This window comes from Theropithecus gelada, chromosome 6 (assembly GCF_003255815.1).
Source record: "Theropithecus gelada isolate Dixy chromosome 6, Tgel_1.0, whole genome shotgun sequence".
Taxonomy (NCBI): domain Eukaryota; kingdom Metazoa; phylum Chordata; class Mammalia; order Primates; family Cercopithecidae; genus Theropithecus; species Theropithecus gelada.
Genome location: NC_037673.1, coordinates 176,532,957 through 176,546,958, shown reverse-complemented (window position 1 = coordinate 176,546,958; position 14,002 = coordinate 176,532,957). Strand labels below are relative to the sequence as shown.

General features: G+C 50.2%; 1 protein-coding gene across 2 annotated transcripts in view; it reads left to right on the top strand.

The window, feature by feature from the left end:
- GFPT2 (glutamine-fructose-6-phosphate transaminase 2) overlaps positions 1-14,002 on the top strand; it is a 53,767-nt gene that overhangs the window by 32,406 nt on the left and 7,359 nt on the right. For both annotated transcript variants that reach the window (XM_025389020.1, XM_025389021.1), the window contains exons 10-16: positions 2,474-2,637; positions 4,060-4,155; positions 4,252-4,349; positions 4,648-4,768; positions 6,907-7,064; positions 8,054-8,168; positions 12,622-12,749. In XM_025389020.1, the coding sequence (XP_025244805.1) occupies positions 2,474-2,637; positions 4,060-4,155; positions 4,252-4,349; positions 4,648-4,768; positions 6,907-7,064; positions 8,054-8,168; positions 12,622-12,749 (880 nt within the window). The remainder of the gene's footprint in view (positions 1-2,473; positions 2,638-4,059; positions 4,156-4,251; positions 4,350-4,647; positions 4,769-6,906; positions 7,065-8,053; positions 8,169-12,621; positions 12,750-14,002) is intronic.

The following is a 14,002-nucleotide window of genomic DNA, read 5'->3' as shown; positions in this document are numbered from 1 at the left end:
CCGGCTAGTTTTTTGTATTTCTTAATAGAGACGGGGTTTCACCGTGTTAGCCAGGATGGTCTCGATCTCCTGACCTCGTGATCCGCCCGTCTCGGCCTCCCAAAGTGCTGGGATTACAGGCTTGAGCCACCGCGCCTGGCCTACTTTTTATACAAAAAAAGTATACTTTTAGACAGAGTTTTGTATAAAACTGTATACTTTTATGCAAAACTCTGTATACATTTATACAACGTATACAGTTATTGTATACATTTATACAACGTATACAGTTATTTGTATACATTTATACAACGTATACAAAGTTATTAGTATACTTTTATACAACGTATACAAAGTTATTAGTATACTTTTATACAACGTATACAAAGTTATTAGTATACATTTATACAACGTATACAAAGTTATTTGTATACTTTTATACAATGTATACAAAGTTATTTGTATATACAAAGTTTTGTTTAAAATACTTTTTCCAGTACAGTGGCTTGCCATCCTTCTATCTGTTTCTTCCTAGGATCTGGCTGGATATACCTCTCTTAGAGCCTTAGACCTTGATCGTTTCCCTCCTTACCTTTGTACCAGGAGTTAAGTGTCCATTTTCAGGCATTCACGTGTGGGTGTGGCTCTTGATAGAATGAGAGTGGTTTTTTTTTTTTCTTTTCTTTTTTTTGAGACGAAGTCTTGCTCTGTCACCCAGGCTGGAGTGCAGTGGCACAATCTCAGCCCACTGCAACCTCCACCTCCTGGGTTCAAGTGATTCTTCTGCCTCCCGAGTAGCTGGGATTACAGGTGCACGCCACCACACCCAGCTAATTTTTGTATTTTTAGTAGAGACAGGGTTTTACCATGTTGACCAGGTTGGTCTCAAACTCCTGACCTCAGGTGATCCACCCGCCTCGGCCTCCCAAAGTGCTGGGATTACAGGTGTGACCCAGGGCACCCGGCCAAGAGTGTTTTATCCAGTAATCCTTCAAGCCCGACCTGATGGTTTATACCACAACTATACACCATTAATTACCATTCTTGTTCATTTAGCAACTTTTCAAACTTAAAATTATTTAAAAAGACACTTTGTATTATGATCTCAAGGGAAAAAAATCATTATTCCTTTCCATACAGAGAAAATTATAAAAATAAACACAATGACCCTATGTTTCTTTGGTAGGCATAGCTTGTAGATTACTTTTAGGGCTCTTTGTGTACATGTATGTGCCTGTGTAAGAAATTAGGTCTTGGTTGGACACGGTGGCTCACGCCTGTAATCCCAGCACTTTGGGAGGCCGAGGCGGGCGGATCACAAGGTCAGGAGATCGAGACCATCCTGGCTAACACAGTGAAACCCTGTCTCTACTAAAAAAGACAAAAAAACTAACCGGGCATGGTGGTGGGCACCTGTAGTCCCAGCTACTCGGGAGGCCGAGGCAGGAGAATGGCGGGAACCCGGGAGGCGGAGGTTGCAGTGAGCCGAGATCACGCTACTGCACTCCAGCCTGGGCAACAGAGCGAGACTCCGTCTCAAAAAAAAAAAAAAAAAAGGGAAACTAGGTATTTTGTCCTGATGAGTTTCCCGTTGTCTGGGATTTGCTGAGTGCACCCCCTGGTGTTATTTACCATCTTCCTCTGTTTCCCTGTACACTGGAGTTTACGAGTGTTAAAAGCTCAGTCTTACTCAGGTTTGATTTTTTTGGCAAGAATACATAGTTGGTGGTGTGTCCTTCCATCAGGAGGCAGACAATGTCTCACCGGCTCTCCTTCTGTGCCGAGAGCCATCAGGGGTTTGAGTGTTGCCAGCCTTATCCATCCATGATAAAGCTTCGTCCAGCTTTTCACCTTCTGGTTTCAACAGCAATGGATGGTCCTTGATTAGAGCTATTAATAATTAGGAGTTCATAAATTAATTATTCTAATTCTATTATTTCTTCGTTACTAGCTGTATCACTTCTTAGAGAGACTTGCCTTCATACAGTATGTGGTTGTCCTGAAAGACAAATTGTTTAGAAAGGCAGGATGAATGCTTTATTCTTTCCCTTCACGACTCAGAATAATGTGTTGGTTCTCGAGTATCCTCCAGAGGTGACATTGTTTGGATCCTGATTTGAAGAAACCAGTTATAAAAAGACAGCCATGAGATTATTGGAGAAACGTGAACATGCTGAATATTTGATGATATAAAGGAACAACTATTAATTTTAGATATGGTTATGGTATTATAGTAGGTTAAAACCGTTTTAGAGCTAAAGTGTTTACAGAAGAAATGATATAATGTCTGGGACTGGCATCAAAATAATTCCGTGGGGACGGGAGGAAGAGTGGAGAAGAGGAAGATTCACCTGCAAATCAGTGTTTTCCGTGTGGTGTCTCTGTCCCTCCTGAAATGCCAACGATGTGGCCCCCACGCTTGGGAACCGGCAGGGGCTGCTGCCTCGTAACTGCTCAGGGCAGGGCCTGATGATGCCCGTTTCCCTTCCCCCAGCGCCATCATAGAGCACACCAACCGGGTCATCTTCCTGGAGGACGACGACATTGCCGCAGCGGCTGATGGGAAACTCTCCATTCACCGGGTCAAGCGCTCGGCCAGTGATGACCCATCTCGAGCCATCCAGACCTTGCAGATGGAACTGCAGCAAATCATGAAAGGCAGGTGTCCTCTAGAGCCCGTGTGCAGCAGCCTCAGGAGCCAGCGTCTGGTGGAGCTCCTGACACTCTGCCTGGCCCTAGTAGAGGCCACAGCCCTCCTGCCCTCCGTGGCCACCAGGGTGGGGCTGCAGGTAGCCTGTGGCTTGCACAGGTGAGGGGATGTGGGGAGGCTGGCCTGGTGCCTCCAAGCGGGGGCTCCTGTCTGCAGCCAGGCGCCAGGTCCTCCCTACTGGAACTGAGCCCGGTGTGCCCACTGCCTTCCTTCACCAACTCCGGGGATCACATTCCCACCCTCAGGCATCGTTTCTCCTCTGGGTGGAAGTCTGCAGGTCTGCAGTAAATGGGGGGTTGGGGGTACACCTTCTCCCTACAAGCAGAGCCTCTCTGTCTGCACCCACTTCCATCCCCCTGCAACCTCTACCCCACAGGGTAGCCTAAGTAAACTTGTAAGAACCTGATTCAGCCCCCATGATCCTCCCGCGGCTTAAGGCCCTCCAGTGGTTTCCTGCTGTTGTTAGAATAAAATCCAAACTCCCTGCCACAGCCCACAAACCCCCACACTCCCGCCAGAGCTAAAGCCTGGCCCCACCACACCCAACCCACTGTGCCCCGCCACAGCCCCTGCATTCACTGTTCTTCTCATAGGACTGGTTCCTTTCATTGCCTCCAGCTGCCCTGAAATGTCACCCCTCAGAGAGTCCTTCTCTGCTCCTGTGTCTGTCATGGTCCTTCCCCAACCCCTCCCCTATGGTGGCCACCCCTCATGCCCCCCACTTGCTTCATTTGCTCGTTGCACACGTGCCAGGTCATGGGCGACAGGCTGGGAGCACTGGCATGTTGGCGTCATGAGTGTGCGTATCCCCGAGAACACGGCCTGCCCCACCTGTGGGCACCTCCAGAGCATCAGGTGTAGCTGCTGCATCGGGGCTTGAACACCTGCAGCCCCATTGTCCCGTCAGCACCATCCAGTCCTACTCAAACCAGAGCCCCGGAAATGCCTGTGTGGCTGGGAAGGTTTTTATTACGGAAACTAGGAGGGTGTTTATTAAAAGGAAAATTGCCTGTTTCTTTGGGCTTAGCTGTACTTTCCTAGCTGGGCAACTTTTTGGGAGGGAAGCACTTTACTTGCGTTTGGCCTTGCTAAGGGAGCTTGGCCCAAAGGGACCAGCCAGGCCATTTGTTACTTGCATGCCTGGGGCAAATCCCTCCCTTCCTCAAGCTGCAGGGTCCGATATGTAAATTGGAGAGAGCCCTGGTCCCTGACCTGCTTGCCTCTGATGGTAGTGAGTGTCAGGCAGGATAATCCCTGGGGATGCCTTTGGGAATCTGCAGTAAACTTTACAGGAGTTGCTATCACTACTGCACAATGAAAAGCAGTGAAATATAATGAAATTAAAACTGACCAGACGTTTATTTGACCAGGTAACTTCAGCGCATTTATGCAGAAGGAGATCTTCGAGCAGCCAGAATCCGTTTTCAATACTATGAGAGGTCGGGTGAATTTTGAGACCAACACAGGTAATTCCTGCACTCGGTGGGGAGGCTCCGCCTGTGCCTAGTCTCAGGGAATGCGGTGACTGTGTCAATGTTAACGCCCTGCCGTGTGCCCTGCAGTGCTCCTGGGGGGCCTGAAGGACCACTTGAAGGAGATCCGACGATGCCGAAGGCTCATCGTGATTGGCTGTGGGACCAGCTACCACGCTGCCGTGGCTGTAAGTGGGACACATGCATGTGGGGAAATCCACAGCAGTCTAGGACTAGACGCTGGCCTTCAGTCTTATCACTCATTTGGCCTTCTGAATGTGGCTAAGCCCTCGGACCCATTCCCATGAGCTAGCGTGAGAAATGACACGGAGACCTTGTATCTTCGAGGTGGCCTGCGGGTGACCAAAGTCCCCTCGCCACCTGGACAGTGAGGTTCCGTGTCACACACTGACCCTAGAAGCCCAGCTGCCCCACGTCCCTGTCATGCCTGTGACTGACTTTAGTCTCCATGCTTGTTGGCTTCAGACACGGCAAGTTTTGGAGGAACTGACTGAGCTTCCTGTGATGGTTGAACTTGCCAGCGATTTTCTGGACAGGAACACACCTGTGTTCAGGGATGACGTTTGCTTTTTCATCAGCCAATCAGGTAAGGGACACAGGCAGTGTGGCCAGCCTTGCGTCAGGTCAGCTCTGGGCTCTCTCCTCTTCTCCATCATTCAATTAATTCCTCTGCATGGCTACCCTGTGCTGCGAACCCGCTCTTGCAGCGGTCATGTAACCCTTAGAGCCGCGGATTGCTGTCGCCATTGTACGGGGAGGGCAAGAGATGTCTAAGGCCATGCGGCCAGGGAGTGACAGAGCTGGGACTGGGCTGGAAATGACGCATATTCGTTTTTCCCCTGCCCCATGGCTTCTCCCTCTTCTTGCCTATCCAAGACTTCAAGGACTACTTACCAAGGTGCCCATAAATGTTTGCTGATTTATGTTAATAGAAAAAACATCTTCTTTAACATTCTGTTAGGTTGAGAGTCACGTGGAGGACCCAGTATGGGCTCTGTGCCCAAGTGTCCAAGCCGTGGCCTGTGGCTTGCAGTGCCCATGCTGCCCAGCAGAGAAAGGTGTGGGGAGACGGTGCTCCCTTTTAGGACCAAGGAAGGTCCCCTGAGCTAAATGCGCCCCGTCCGGTGCCCTCCCAACACTTGACATGTGCTCCAGCGGCCTCAGGGAGGTGATCCAGGGCCATAGGCTTGGAGTCTCCTTGAGCTCGTGGAGGACTTTTGAAATGTTTTAATTACGGATAATTCCAAACCTTTATAAAAGAAGAGTTTTCATATAATGAGTATCGCAGCCTCATCCAGCCCATCTTGTGCCGGTCGGACACACTTATATTAACCCCTCTTCTCCATGGGGTTACTTTGATGCCAATCCCAGGCATCATGATATTCATCCACATAAATACTTCAGGTTGTATGATTAAAACGATAAAAGAAAAACATATAACCACAGTGTTACTACCACAACGAAAATACTGATTGTAATGCTCCATCATCTACTGGAACTTTTAGTACTGCTGCCATTGTCAGTTTTAAATACCATTTCCATTTTGTTGACAAGCGAAGAAAAACCAGTACAGATGCACCGACCATCCGGCCCCCCACCTTATGACCCAGGACCTGCCGTCACAATCACCTTTGGGTTTATGATACCACCAGAGCCTGAAACTATTTTATAAATTGGTGGGAGACATTAACAAAAGAACAGAGGTGGACCTAATATGAAAATAATGCAGTGGCAGCTTCCGAAATTCTGTATGTATAGAAGTCAGCCCTTTAATGAGATTGGAAAAACACTATCAAACCCTGGGGTGTGGGTGACAAAAGATAGAACCCTGTTTCCCCCACCCTCGCCGCAGTACCCCATGACACTCTAGTGCCATAACCCAGGGCTCTGAAGAGAGAAAAAAACAGAGGAGAATTGGGCCGCCTAGTACCGGGCGGCCCCTGCCTGCCCTGCAAAGCTGGGACAGACACAGCCAAGAGCCGTGGCCCTGCAGACAGAACAGCAGGAGTCGGGAGACTCTTGAGGATTTCAACAGTTTTTATTTTATAGTCTGGCTTATGCTGAATTTAATTTGAGTTCGGAGCCGTGGCCCTGCAGACAGAACAGCCTCCTGACTCTTGAGGATTTCAACAGTTTTGATTTTATAGTCTGGCTTATGCTGTAATTTAATTTGAGTTCGTTAGGACTTACAAACATAGGGAGTTTGTGCTGGTTTATGCATGAAGCTGTTTAGCTTTATTCTGAAAACAATTTGAGTCCACACTGAGAGGCTTGCGAGAAGTGTCCTTTCAAACAATCTAGTGAGAAACACCACTTGGGGACATTCCTGCTTTTCAAATGTTAAATCTGTTCCATCTCAGCTTATTCAGCTGCAGAACGGGCGGGCGCTGGGAGCCAGGCCCACCTGTCACCAGCTGTATGGCTTTGATCAGAGCACCGATTTCCTCCTGTCATGAGCCCTCATCCTCAACAGGAAAACGGGGACGATGGGCCTCACGGGATTGTTGCGAGATTTAAATGAAAAAGTGCTCGCCACATACATAGTAACAAATCTTGAATGTAAGAATCAACCGAAAAGGCTGTTGCATGCGTTTTCCTTTCCGAACACCTGCTGGCTGTGTCTTAGGCACCGATTTCCCTGTCAGAGCCGAGGTGAAGGAGGAGGGGGTTTGGGGTAGGGCTGAGGCTGGCGGAGCGTGGCGCTGAGAGGCCCCTGTGTGGCAGGCGAGACCGCGGACACCCTCCTGGCACTGCGCTACTGCAAGGACCGCGGAGCCCTGACCGTGGGCGTCACCAACACTGTGGGCAGCTCCATCTCTCGCGAGACCGACTGCGGTGTCCACATCAACGCAGGGCCGGAGGTCGGCGTGGCCAGCACCAAGGTAGGAGCCACGGGCGCCCCTCCCAGGGAGAGCCTGGCCAGGCAGGTGCACCAGAGGCCGCAAGGCCCCGGAGGCCGCTCTCCTTCGGCCTGGACGTGCTGGGCAATTGCGCCCTCCTCTGCCCGCGCCACCGCCTTTCTTTCCCCGTCCCACCTCACCCCTTCTCCCGCGTCCGTTCCTTTCCCCTCCCCTCTTGGGTTCCCATCTCTTCATTTAGTCTCGTTTTATTCCCATGTTCCTGTGTTTCGTTCATGTCATCCTGTGGCTCTTTGAGCACCTTGGAGACCCTTATTTTAAAGCCCTTTAGGCCTGACACGGGGCTCCCACCTGGAATCCCAGCACTGTGGGAGGCCGAGGCTGGAGCATCCCTTGAGCCCAGGAGTTCCAGACCGCCCCGGGCAACCCCATCCCTTCAAAAGTAAAACTTAGGCCAGGTGCGGTGACTCACGCCTGTAATCCCAGCACTTTGGGAGGCTGACACGGGCAGATCACCTGAGGTCGGGAGTTTGAGACCAGCCTGGCCAACATGATGAAACCCCATCTCTACTAAAAATACAAAAATTAGTCAGGTGTGGTGGCTCATACCTGTAATCCCAGCTACTCGGGAGGCTGAGGCAGGAGAATCGCTTGAACCTGGGAGGTGGAGGTTGCCGTGAGCCGAGATCGTGCCACTGCACTGCAGCCTGGGCGACAGGGCAAGACTTTGTCTCAAAAACAAAATATAAATAAATAAATAAGTAAAACCTAAAAATTAACTGGGCAGGGTGGTGGCTCCTGTAAATTAACTGGGCAGGGTGGTGGCGCCTGTAGTCCCAGTTACTCAGGAGGCTGAGGTGGGAGAATCAGTTGAGGAGGGAGAGGCTGCAGTGAGCCGTGATCTCGCCACTGCACTCTGGCGTGAGCAACAGGTAGACCCTGTCTCAAAAAGTAAAATAAAGTTGACTTAAAAGTGAAAATAAGGTCCTTGCCACCTCCTTCTTTGTGCACAGGCTTATACCAGTCAGTTCATCTCTCTGGTGATGTTTGGTTTGATGATGTCTGAAGACCGAATTTCACTACAAAACAGGAGGCAAGAGATCATCCGTGGCTTGAGATCTTTACCTGGTATGTTCTAGAATTCAGCTTTCCATGTTTTCAGATCTAGTGGACTGTTGCTGGCCACTCTCTGTTGACTCTCGCCTGTACAGGATGTTGTTCATTTCTCCCTCCTCCTAAAACTTTCTAGCCACCCCAGCTCCCTCCTGGAGGCCTTGCTGCCTCTGTCCTCATGCTGCTCGGCCCCTGGCCCGACCCGGCGCTGCCTCCCTGCCTCCCTGGTCCTCAGTGGTGCTCAGCTCTTTCTCACCGCAGGGCCTTCGCACTGGCTGTTTCCTCTGCTGAACCATCTTCCTCCTGCTCTGCATACAGCCGACAGCTTCTCATCTCCGAAACCTCAGCTCAAATGTCACCTCCTGAGACCCTCCCTGGCCACGCTGAGGCCCCAGCCCCAGCACTCTGAAACATTAGCCTGTTTACTTTCTTTATAACACACCTCATGACCGGAGGTCATTCCCTGTTAACTGTTGACTGGCCTGTCTCCCCCAGCTGACATGTCAGCTCCGCGAACACACAGCCCTGTCTGCCAGAGCCGCCGCTGGATAGCTGGTGTCCAGCACGGGCAGGCATACAGTAGGTGCTCAGTAAGTACCCGAGAAAGAGCAAATGGCCTCAGGCCCTTCCTATGCCAGGCACTCCTTGGCAACCCCACCACACTTTCTCCATTTGCTGGCCAGCAGCACAGCCCCAGCTGTTGTAGCTGGTGAGGTACAGTGTCTGTTGCACTAAATCATGACCTTCTTGGGGACCACGGCCTCCCTTTTCTTCATTCATCCACCACACATACATTAAGAACCAGTGCCATGCCCTGCCCCGCGTGCCATCCCTGCCCTGCCAAGATAAGCAGCGGCTCACGTCCTTCAGTCACTCACATGCCAGAGTAGGAGAGAGACCTCTGTGCAGGCCTGAGAGGTGGAGACGAGTCGAGCCTTGCCCCAGGCTGGCGTGGAGTGCTCACTGCGGACAGGACATCACGGGGCTTCGGGGGGTGCCCTCCCAGAGACAGAGTGGGCACTGGAGCCTCTCTGGGAGCCGGGGCCAAACCCCAGAGCAGGCAGTGGGGGAAGGGCCACCATAGAGAACGGTCAATTCCAGGCCCTTGGGGCCTGACACTGGCCGAGACAGCATGCTGAAGGTTTATTTCTGAGAAGAGCATTCTTCCTTTTTTTTTTTTTTTTTTTTTTTTTTTGAGACGGAGTCTCGCTCTGTCGCCCAGGCTGGAGTGCAGTGGCGCGATCTCGGCTCACTGCAAGCTCCACCTCCCGGGTTCACGCCATTCTCCCGCCTCAGCCTCCAAGTAGCTGGGACTACAGGCGCCCGCCACCACGCCCGGCTAGTTTTTTTGTATTTTTTTTTAGTAGAGACGGGGTTTCACCATGTTAGCCAGGATAGTCTCGATCTCCTGACCTCGTGATCCACCCGCCTCGGCCTCCCAAAGTGCTGGGATTACAGGCTTGAGCCACCGCGCCCGGCCAGCATTCTTCCTTTAAGCCAGGTCATAACCATGCAAAACAGGACCCAGTTCTGACGTCTGAGTCAGCGGTTCTCCAGATGTGGTCTACAGGTCCTGGGTGTCTGCAAAGCCCTTTAAGCAAAACTGTTCACATAGTAATATAGCAATATATTTTTTACAGCAAATCTCTTTTTATTTTTTGCCTGTATCCACATTTGCAAAGGCAGTGTTGGCTGTGCCTGGTACCCAGCACACTAGAAGGCCTACTGGTCATTGTGTCCCTCACCAGCACACAGCCAGTTTCCCTTAAGAATGGCCTTGACATCCAGGCGCAGTGGCTCACGCCTGTAATCCCAGCACTTTGGGAGCCCTAGGCAGGCAGATCACAAGGTCAGGAGATCGAGACCATCCTGGCTAACACAGTGAAACCCCGTCTCTACTAAAAATACAAAAAATGAGCCAGGCGTGGTGGCGGGCGCCTGTAGTCCCAGCTACTCGGGAGGCTGAGGCAGGAAAATGGCGTGAACCCAGAAGGCAGAGCTTGCAGTGAGTCGAGATGGTACCACTGCACTCCAGCCTGGGCTACAAGCGAGACTCTGTCTCAAAAAAAAAAAAAAAAAAAGAGGAATGTCCTTGATGAGGTGGTAAAAATTATTGGTCTGTAAATTGCAACTCTTTTTAGTATTCTTTATAATGAAATGGAGAGTATGCATAAAACCTTTCTACTGAGGCCGGGTGCGGTGGCTCACGCCTATAACCCCAGCACTTTGGGAGGCCAAGGCGGGCAGATCACCTGAGGTCAGGAGTTCGAGACCAGCCTGACCAACACAGTGAAACCCCATCTCTACTAAAGATAGCCAGGTGTGGTGGTGCGTGCCTTTAATCCCAGCTACTTGGGAGGCTGAGTCAGGAGAATTACTTGAACCTGGGAAGTGGAGGTTGCAATGAGCTGAGACTGCGCCATTGCACTCCAGTCTGGGCAAGAAGAGCAAAACTCTATCTGGTGGGGAAAAAAAGGCCTTTCTGCTGTACAGTGAAGAATGGTGCTTGTCTCAAGAGAAGCAGCCATGCCATTGAATAGCAAGCTGATTTTGGTGTTCGGTAGACATTTTCTCGAAATGAACAATCAGCGGACGCACCAGTAGAAGCAACCCATGGTATGTGTTGCCAGTGATAAACTTTGAGCTCCCAAGCAAAACTCTGAGTGTTAGTCCTCTGTTACCATGAGCTTCACCAGTTCCCAACATTTAAAGACTTCTCTAGGGCCGGGCACGGTGGCTCATGCCTGTAATCCCAGCACTTTGGGAGGCCGAGGCAGGTGGATCACAAGGTCAGGAGTTCAAGACCAGCCTATCCAAGATGGTGAAACCCTGTCTCTACTAAAAATACAAAAAAAAAAAAAAAAAAAAATTAGCTGGGTGCGGTGACAGGCACCTGTAATCCCAGCTATTCAGGAGGCTGAGGCAGCAGAATCACCTGAAACTGGGCAGCAGAGGTTGCAGTGAGCCAAGATCGCGCCACTGCACCCCAGGCTGGATGACAGAGTGAAACTGTCTCAAAAAAAACAAAAGACTTCTCTGATAAGATCAAGGTGACTTCAACAAGGTGATTGTTAAAAAAATTTTATAATAAAATGTGTCCATTTTAAGAAGATTTACATACCTTTGTGGCCAGTTCATGATGTCACAAAATTATGCACTTGTAAATGTTCCATTTAAAAGCATAAGACAGAACAATAAATTTTAACATAACAAAGTAGAAAAAGTTTATTGATAGGATTTCGGATTCTATATTGGCACCTACCCTTTCAAGAGCCTACTGTTTCTCAAGTTCGATGTACTGTGGTGTCAAAGAACAACATTCACAATTATTTGAAAAATAATTTAAATACTCCTTGCTTTTCCAACTACAAATCTGTATTTGTAGGCTGAATTTTATTTTTATACTTCAACCAAAAGAACGTATCACCACAGATTGAATGTGAAAGCAGATATAAGAGTCAACAGTCTTTTATTAAAAAAACAGACACTAAAAAGTTTTGCAAGAACAAAAAACAGTACCACTCTTCTCACTAATTCTTGTTGAAAATGTAGTAATGTAATAGATTTAGTGTTGTTATTTTTAAGTGAATATTTTTAAATTTCTCATTGGTATTTCCTTCCTTCCTTCCTTTTTTTTTTTTTTTTTTTTTTTTTCCTGACAGAGTCTGGCTCTGTCGCCCAGGCTGGAGTGCAGTGGCACAATCTCAGCTTACTGCAACCTCTGCCTCCTGGGTTCACGCCATTCTCCGCTCAGCCTCCCAAGTAACTGGGACTATAGGTGCCCACCACCACACCCGGCTAATTTTTTGTATTTTTAGTAGAGACGAGGTTTCACCGTGTTAATCAGGATGTTCTCTATCTCCTGACCTCGTGATCTGCCTGCCTCGGCCTCCCAAGGTGCTGGGATTACAGGCCTGAGCCACCGTGCCCGGCCCTCAGTGTTATTTTCTAATCTGGTAAATGTTGACAGATTTAACTCAAAAACAAAGGCTCTTAGGGATGTGCAATAGTTTGAGGGACTTGCAATAATTTTCAAGAGCGTAAAGGAGTCCTGAGACCAAACAGTTGGAGAACTGGTGGTCCCACTTACGGGGGCCTTGTCTTGAGACACAGCAGGAAAGAGGGGTGTTAACTGGTGGTGTCAGCTCTGTCTCCAGTGGGTGAGTTTGCCTCTCTGAGCCTCAGTTGTCTTACCTATAACATGGAGTGAGAAATGATACTTCCCTGCCTACCTTGTTGGTGCTCAAGAAAGTACTCGCACAGTACAAATCCCCACCCTGACAAAATCCTGGCCAGGAGCCCGAGTTATTTCTTTCCTGTAATCTGTTTTAAACGAATGCAAGGAAGCAAAGTGTACTAAGTGATGTGGGTTTCAAAACCTCCTCTTAAACCCCAGCATTTGTTTTCATGAATATCGCTCTAAAATCGGCATGACTGGTTTTCTCCCTCTGCTCCGTGCATGGCCTAGAGCTGATCAAGGAGGTGCTGTCACTGGAGGAGAAGATCCACGACTTAGCCCTGGAGCTGTACACGCAGAGGTCACTGCTGGTGATGGGGCGGGGCTACAACTACGCCACCTGCCTGGAGGGAGCCCTGGTGAGCCCCCACCCCCGGCCCCCACCCCCAGGAGGACAGTCACAGGAGACCTGGAGGAACCAGCGGGAAGGAGGGCAGGGCGTTGGGCTTGGGGAGGGCCGGGTCTAAGGACCCCTTGACCACTCCTGTGAGCTTATGCTAAGCACCAGCTCTCCACCAGGTTTCTAGCCCTGGGCACACAGAGATGGGTGAGGCAGGTGCCTGCCCCAGGGAGCTCCCAATCTACTGAGGAGAAAGGGACAGGTGCCTGGGGTGTGCCCCTTCAGCTCTCCAGCCACTGCCAGGGCCCAATTGGAACAGCTCACTTACGCCTCATGAGCTTCTTAGGAGAGGCTGGCGGTTGCTATTCGCCTCTCATCCAGGAGGAAACAAAGCCTCCAAAAGCTTAACTATCTCACTCAAGGTGACGTAGAGGACCCGAATCAGACCTGAGTCCATGGGGACCGAGTCTGTGGGGCTTTTGCTTTTTTCCGCCACCACCAAAACTGCGAGGGGGGTTCTCCACAGAGTTTCCTTGTTACCCCTCAAACTCCCAAGGGGAGTTCGAGATCCTGCAGGAATAAACTTTGAGGGCCCTGCTTTTTCAAAAATGGATGACAGGCCGTTTGCCGCCTGCAGCAATAAAGATCCACACCAGCAAAGAGAAAGCTGATGGGGCAGGGACAAGGTGCCAGGGCCACAGGGCTGCCCAGAGGGTGGGCAGAGAACCGGGCAGGGCCCTGCATCTCGGGTTTGCCCTCTCACTGTCAGCGTGCCGTGCACGGAGCAGAGGCTCAGCCCAGGTAACAGGGACAGCGCTCCAGGTGAGGCTGCACTGACCATCAAGATGAGGGCATTAACCATGGCCCAGCTGGGCTGCTGTCCTCTCCCATCTCCTCCCCACCACCCCCATTTGAAAGACAATGCTAGGCTGGTGCAGTGGCCCATGCCTGTAATCCAAGCACTTTGGAAGGCCAAGGCAGTCAGGTCATTTGAGGTCAGGAGTTCGAGACCAGTCTAGACAACATGGTGAAAGCCCATCTCTACTAAAAATACAAAGCTTAGCTGGGTATGGTGGTGCATGCCTGTAATCCCAGCTACATGGGAGGCTGAGGGAGGAGAATAACTTGAACCCAAGAGGAGGAGGTTGCAGTGAGCCAAGATCGTGCCACTGAACTCCAGCCTGGGTGACAGAATGAGACTCCCATCTCAAGAAAGAAAGAAAAAGAAAGAGAGAGAGAGAGAGGGAGGGAGGGAGGGAAAGAAGGAAGGAA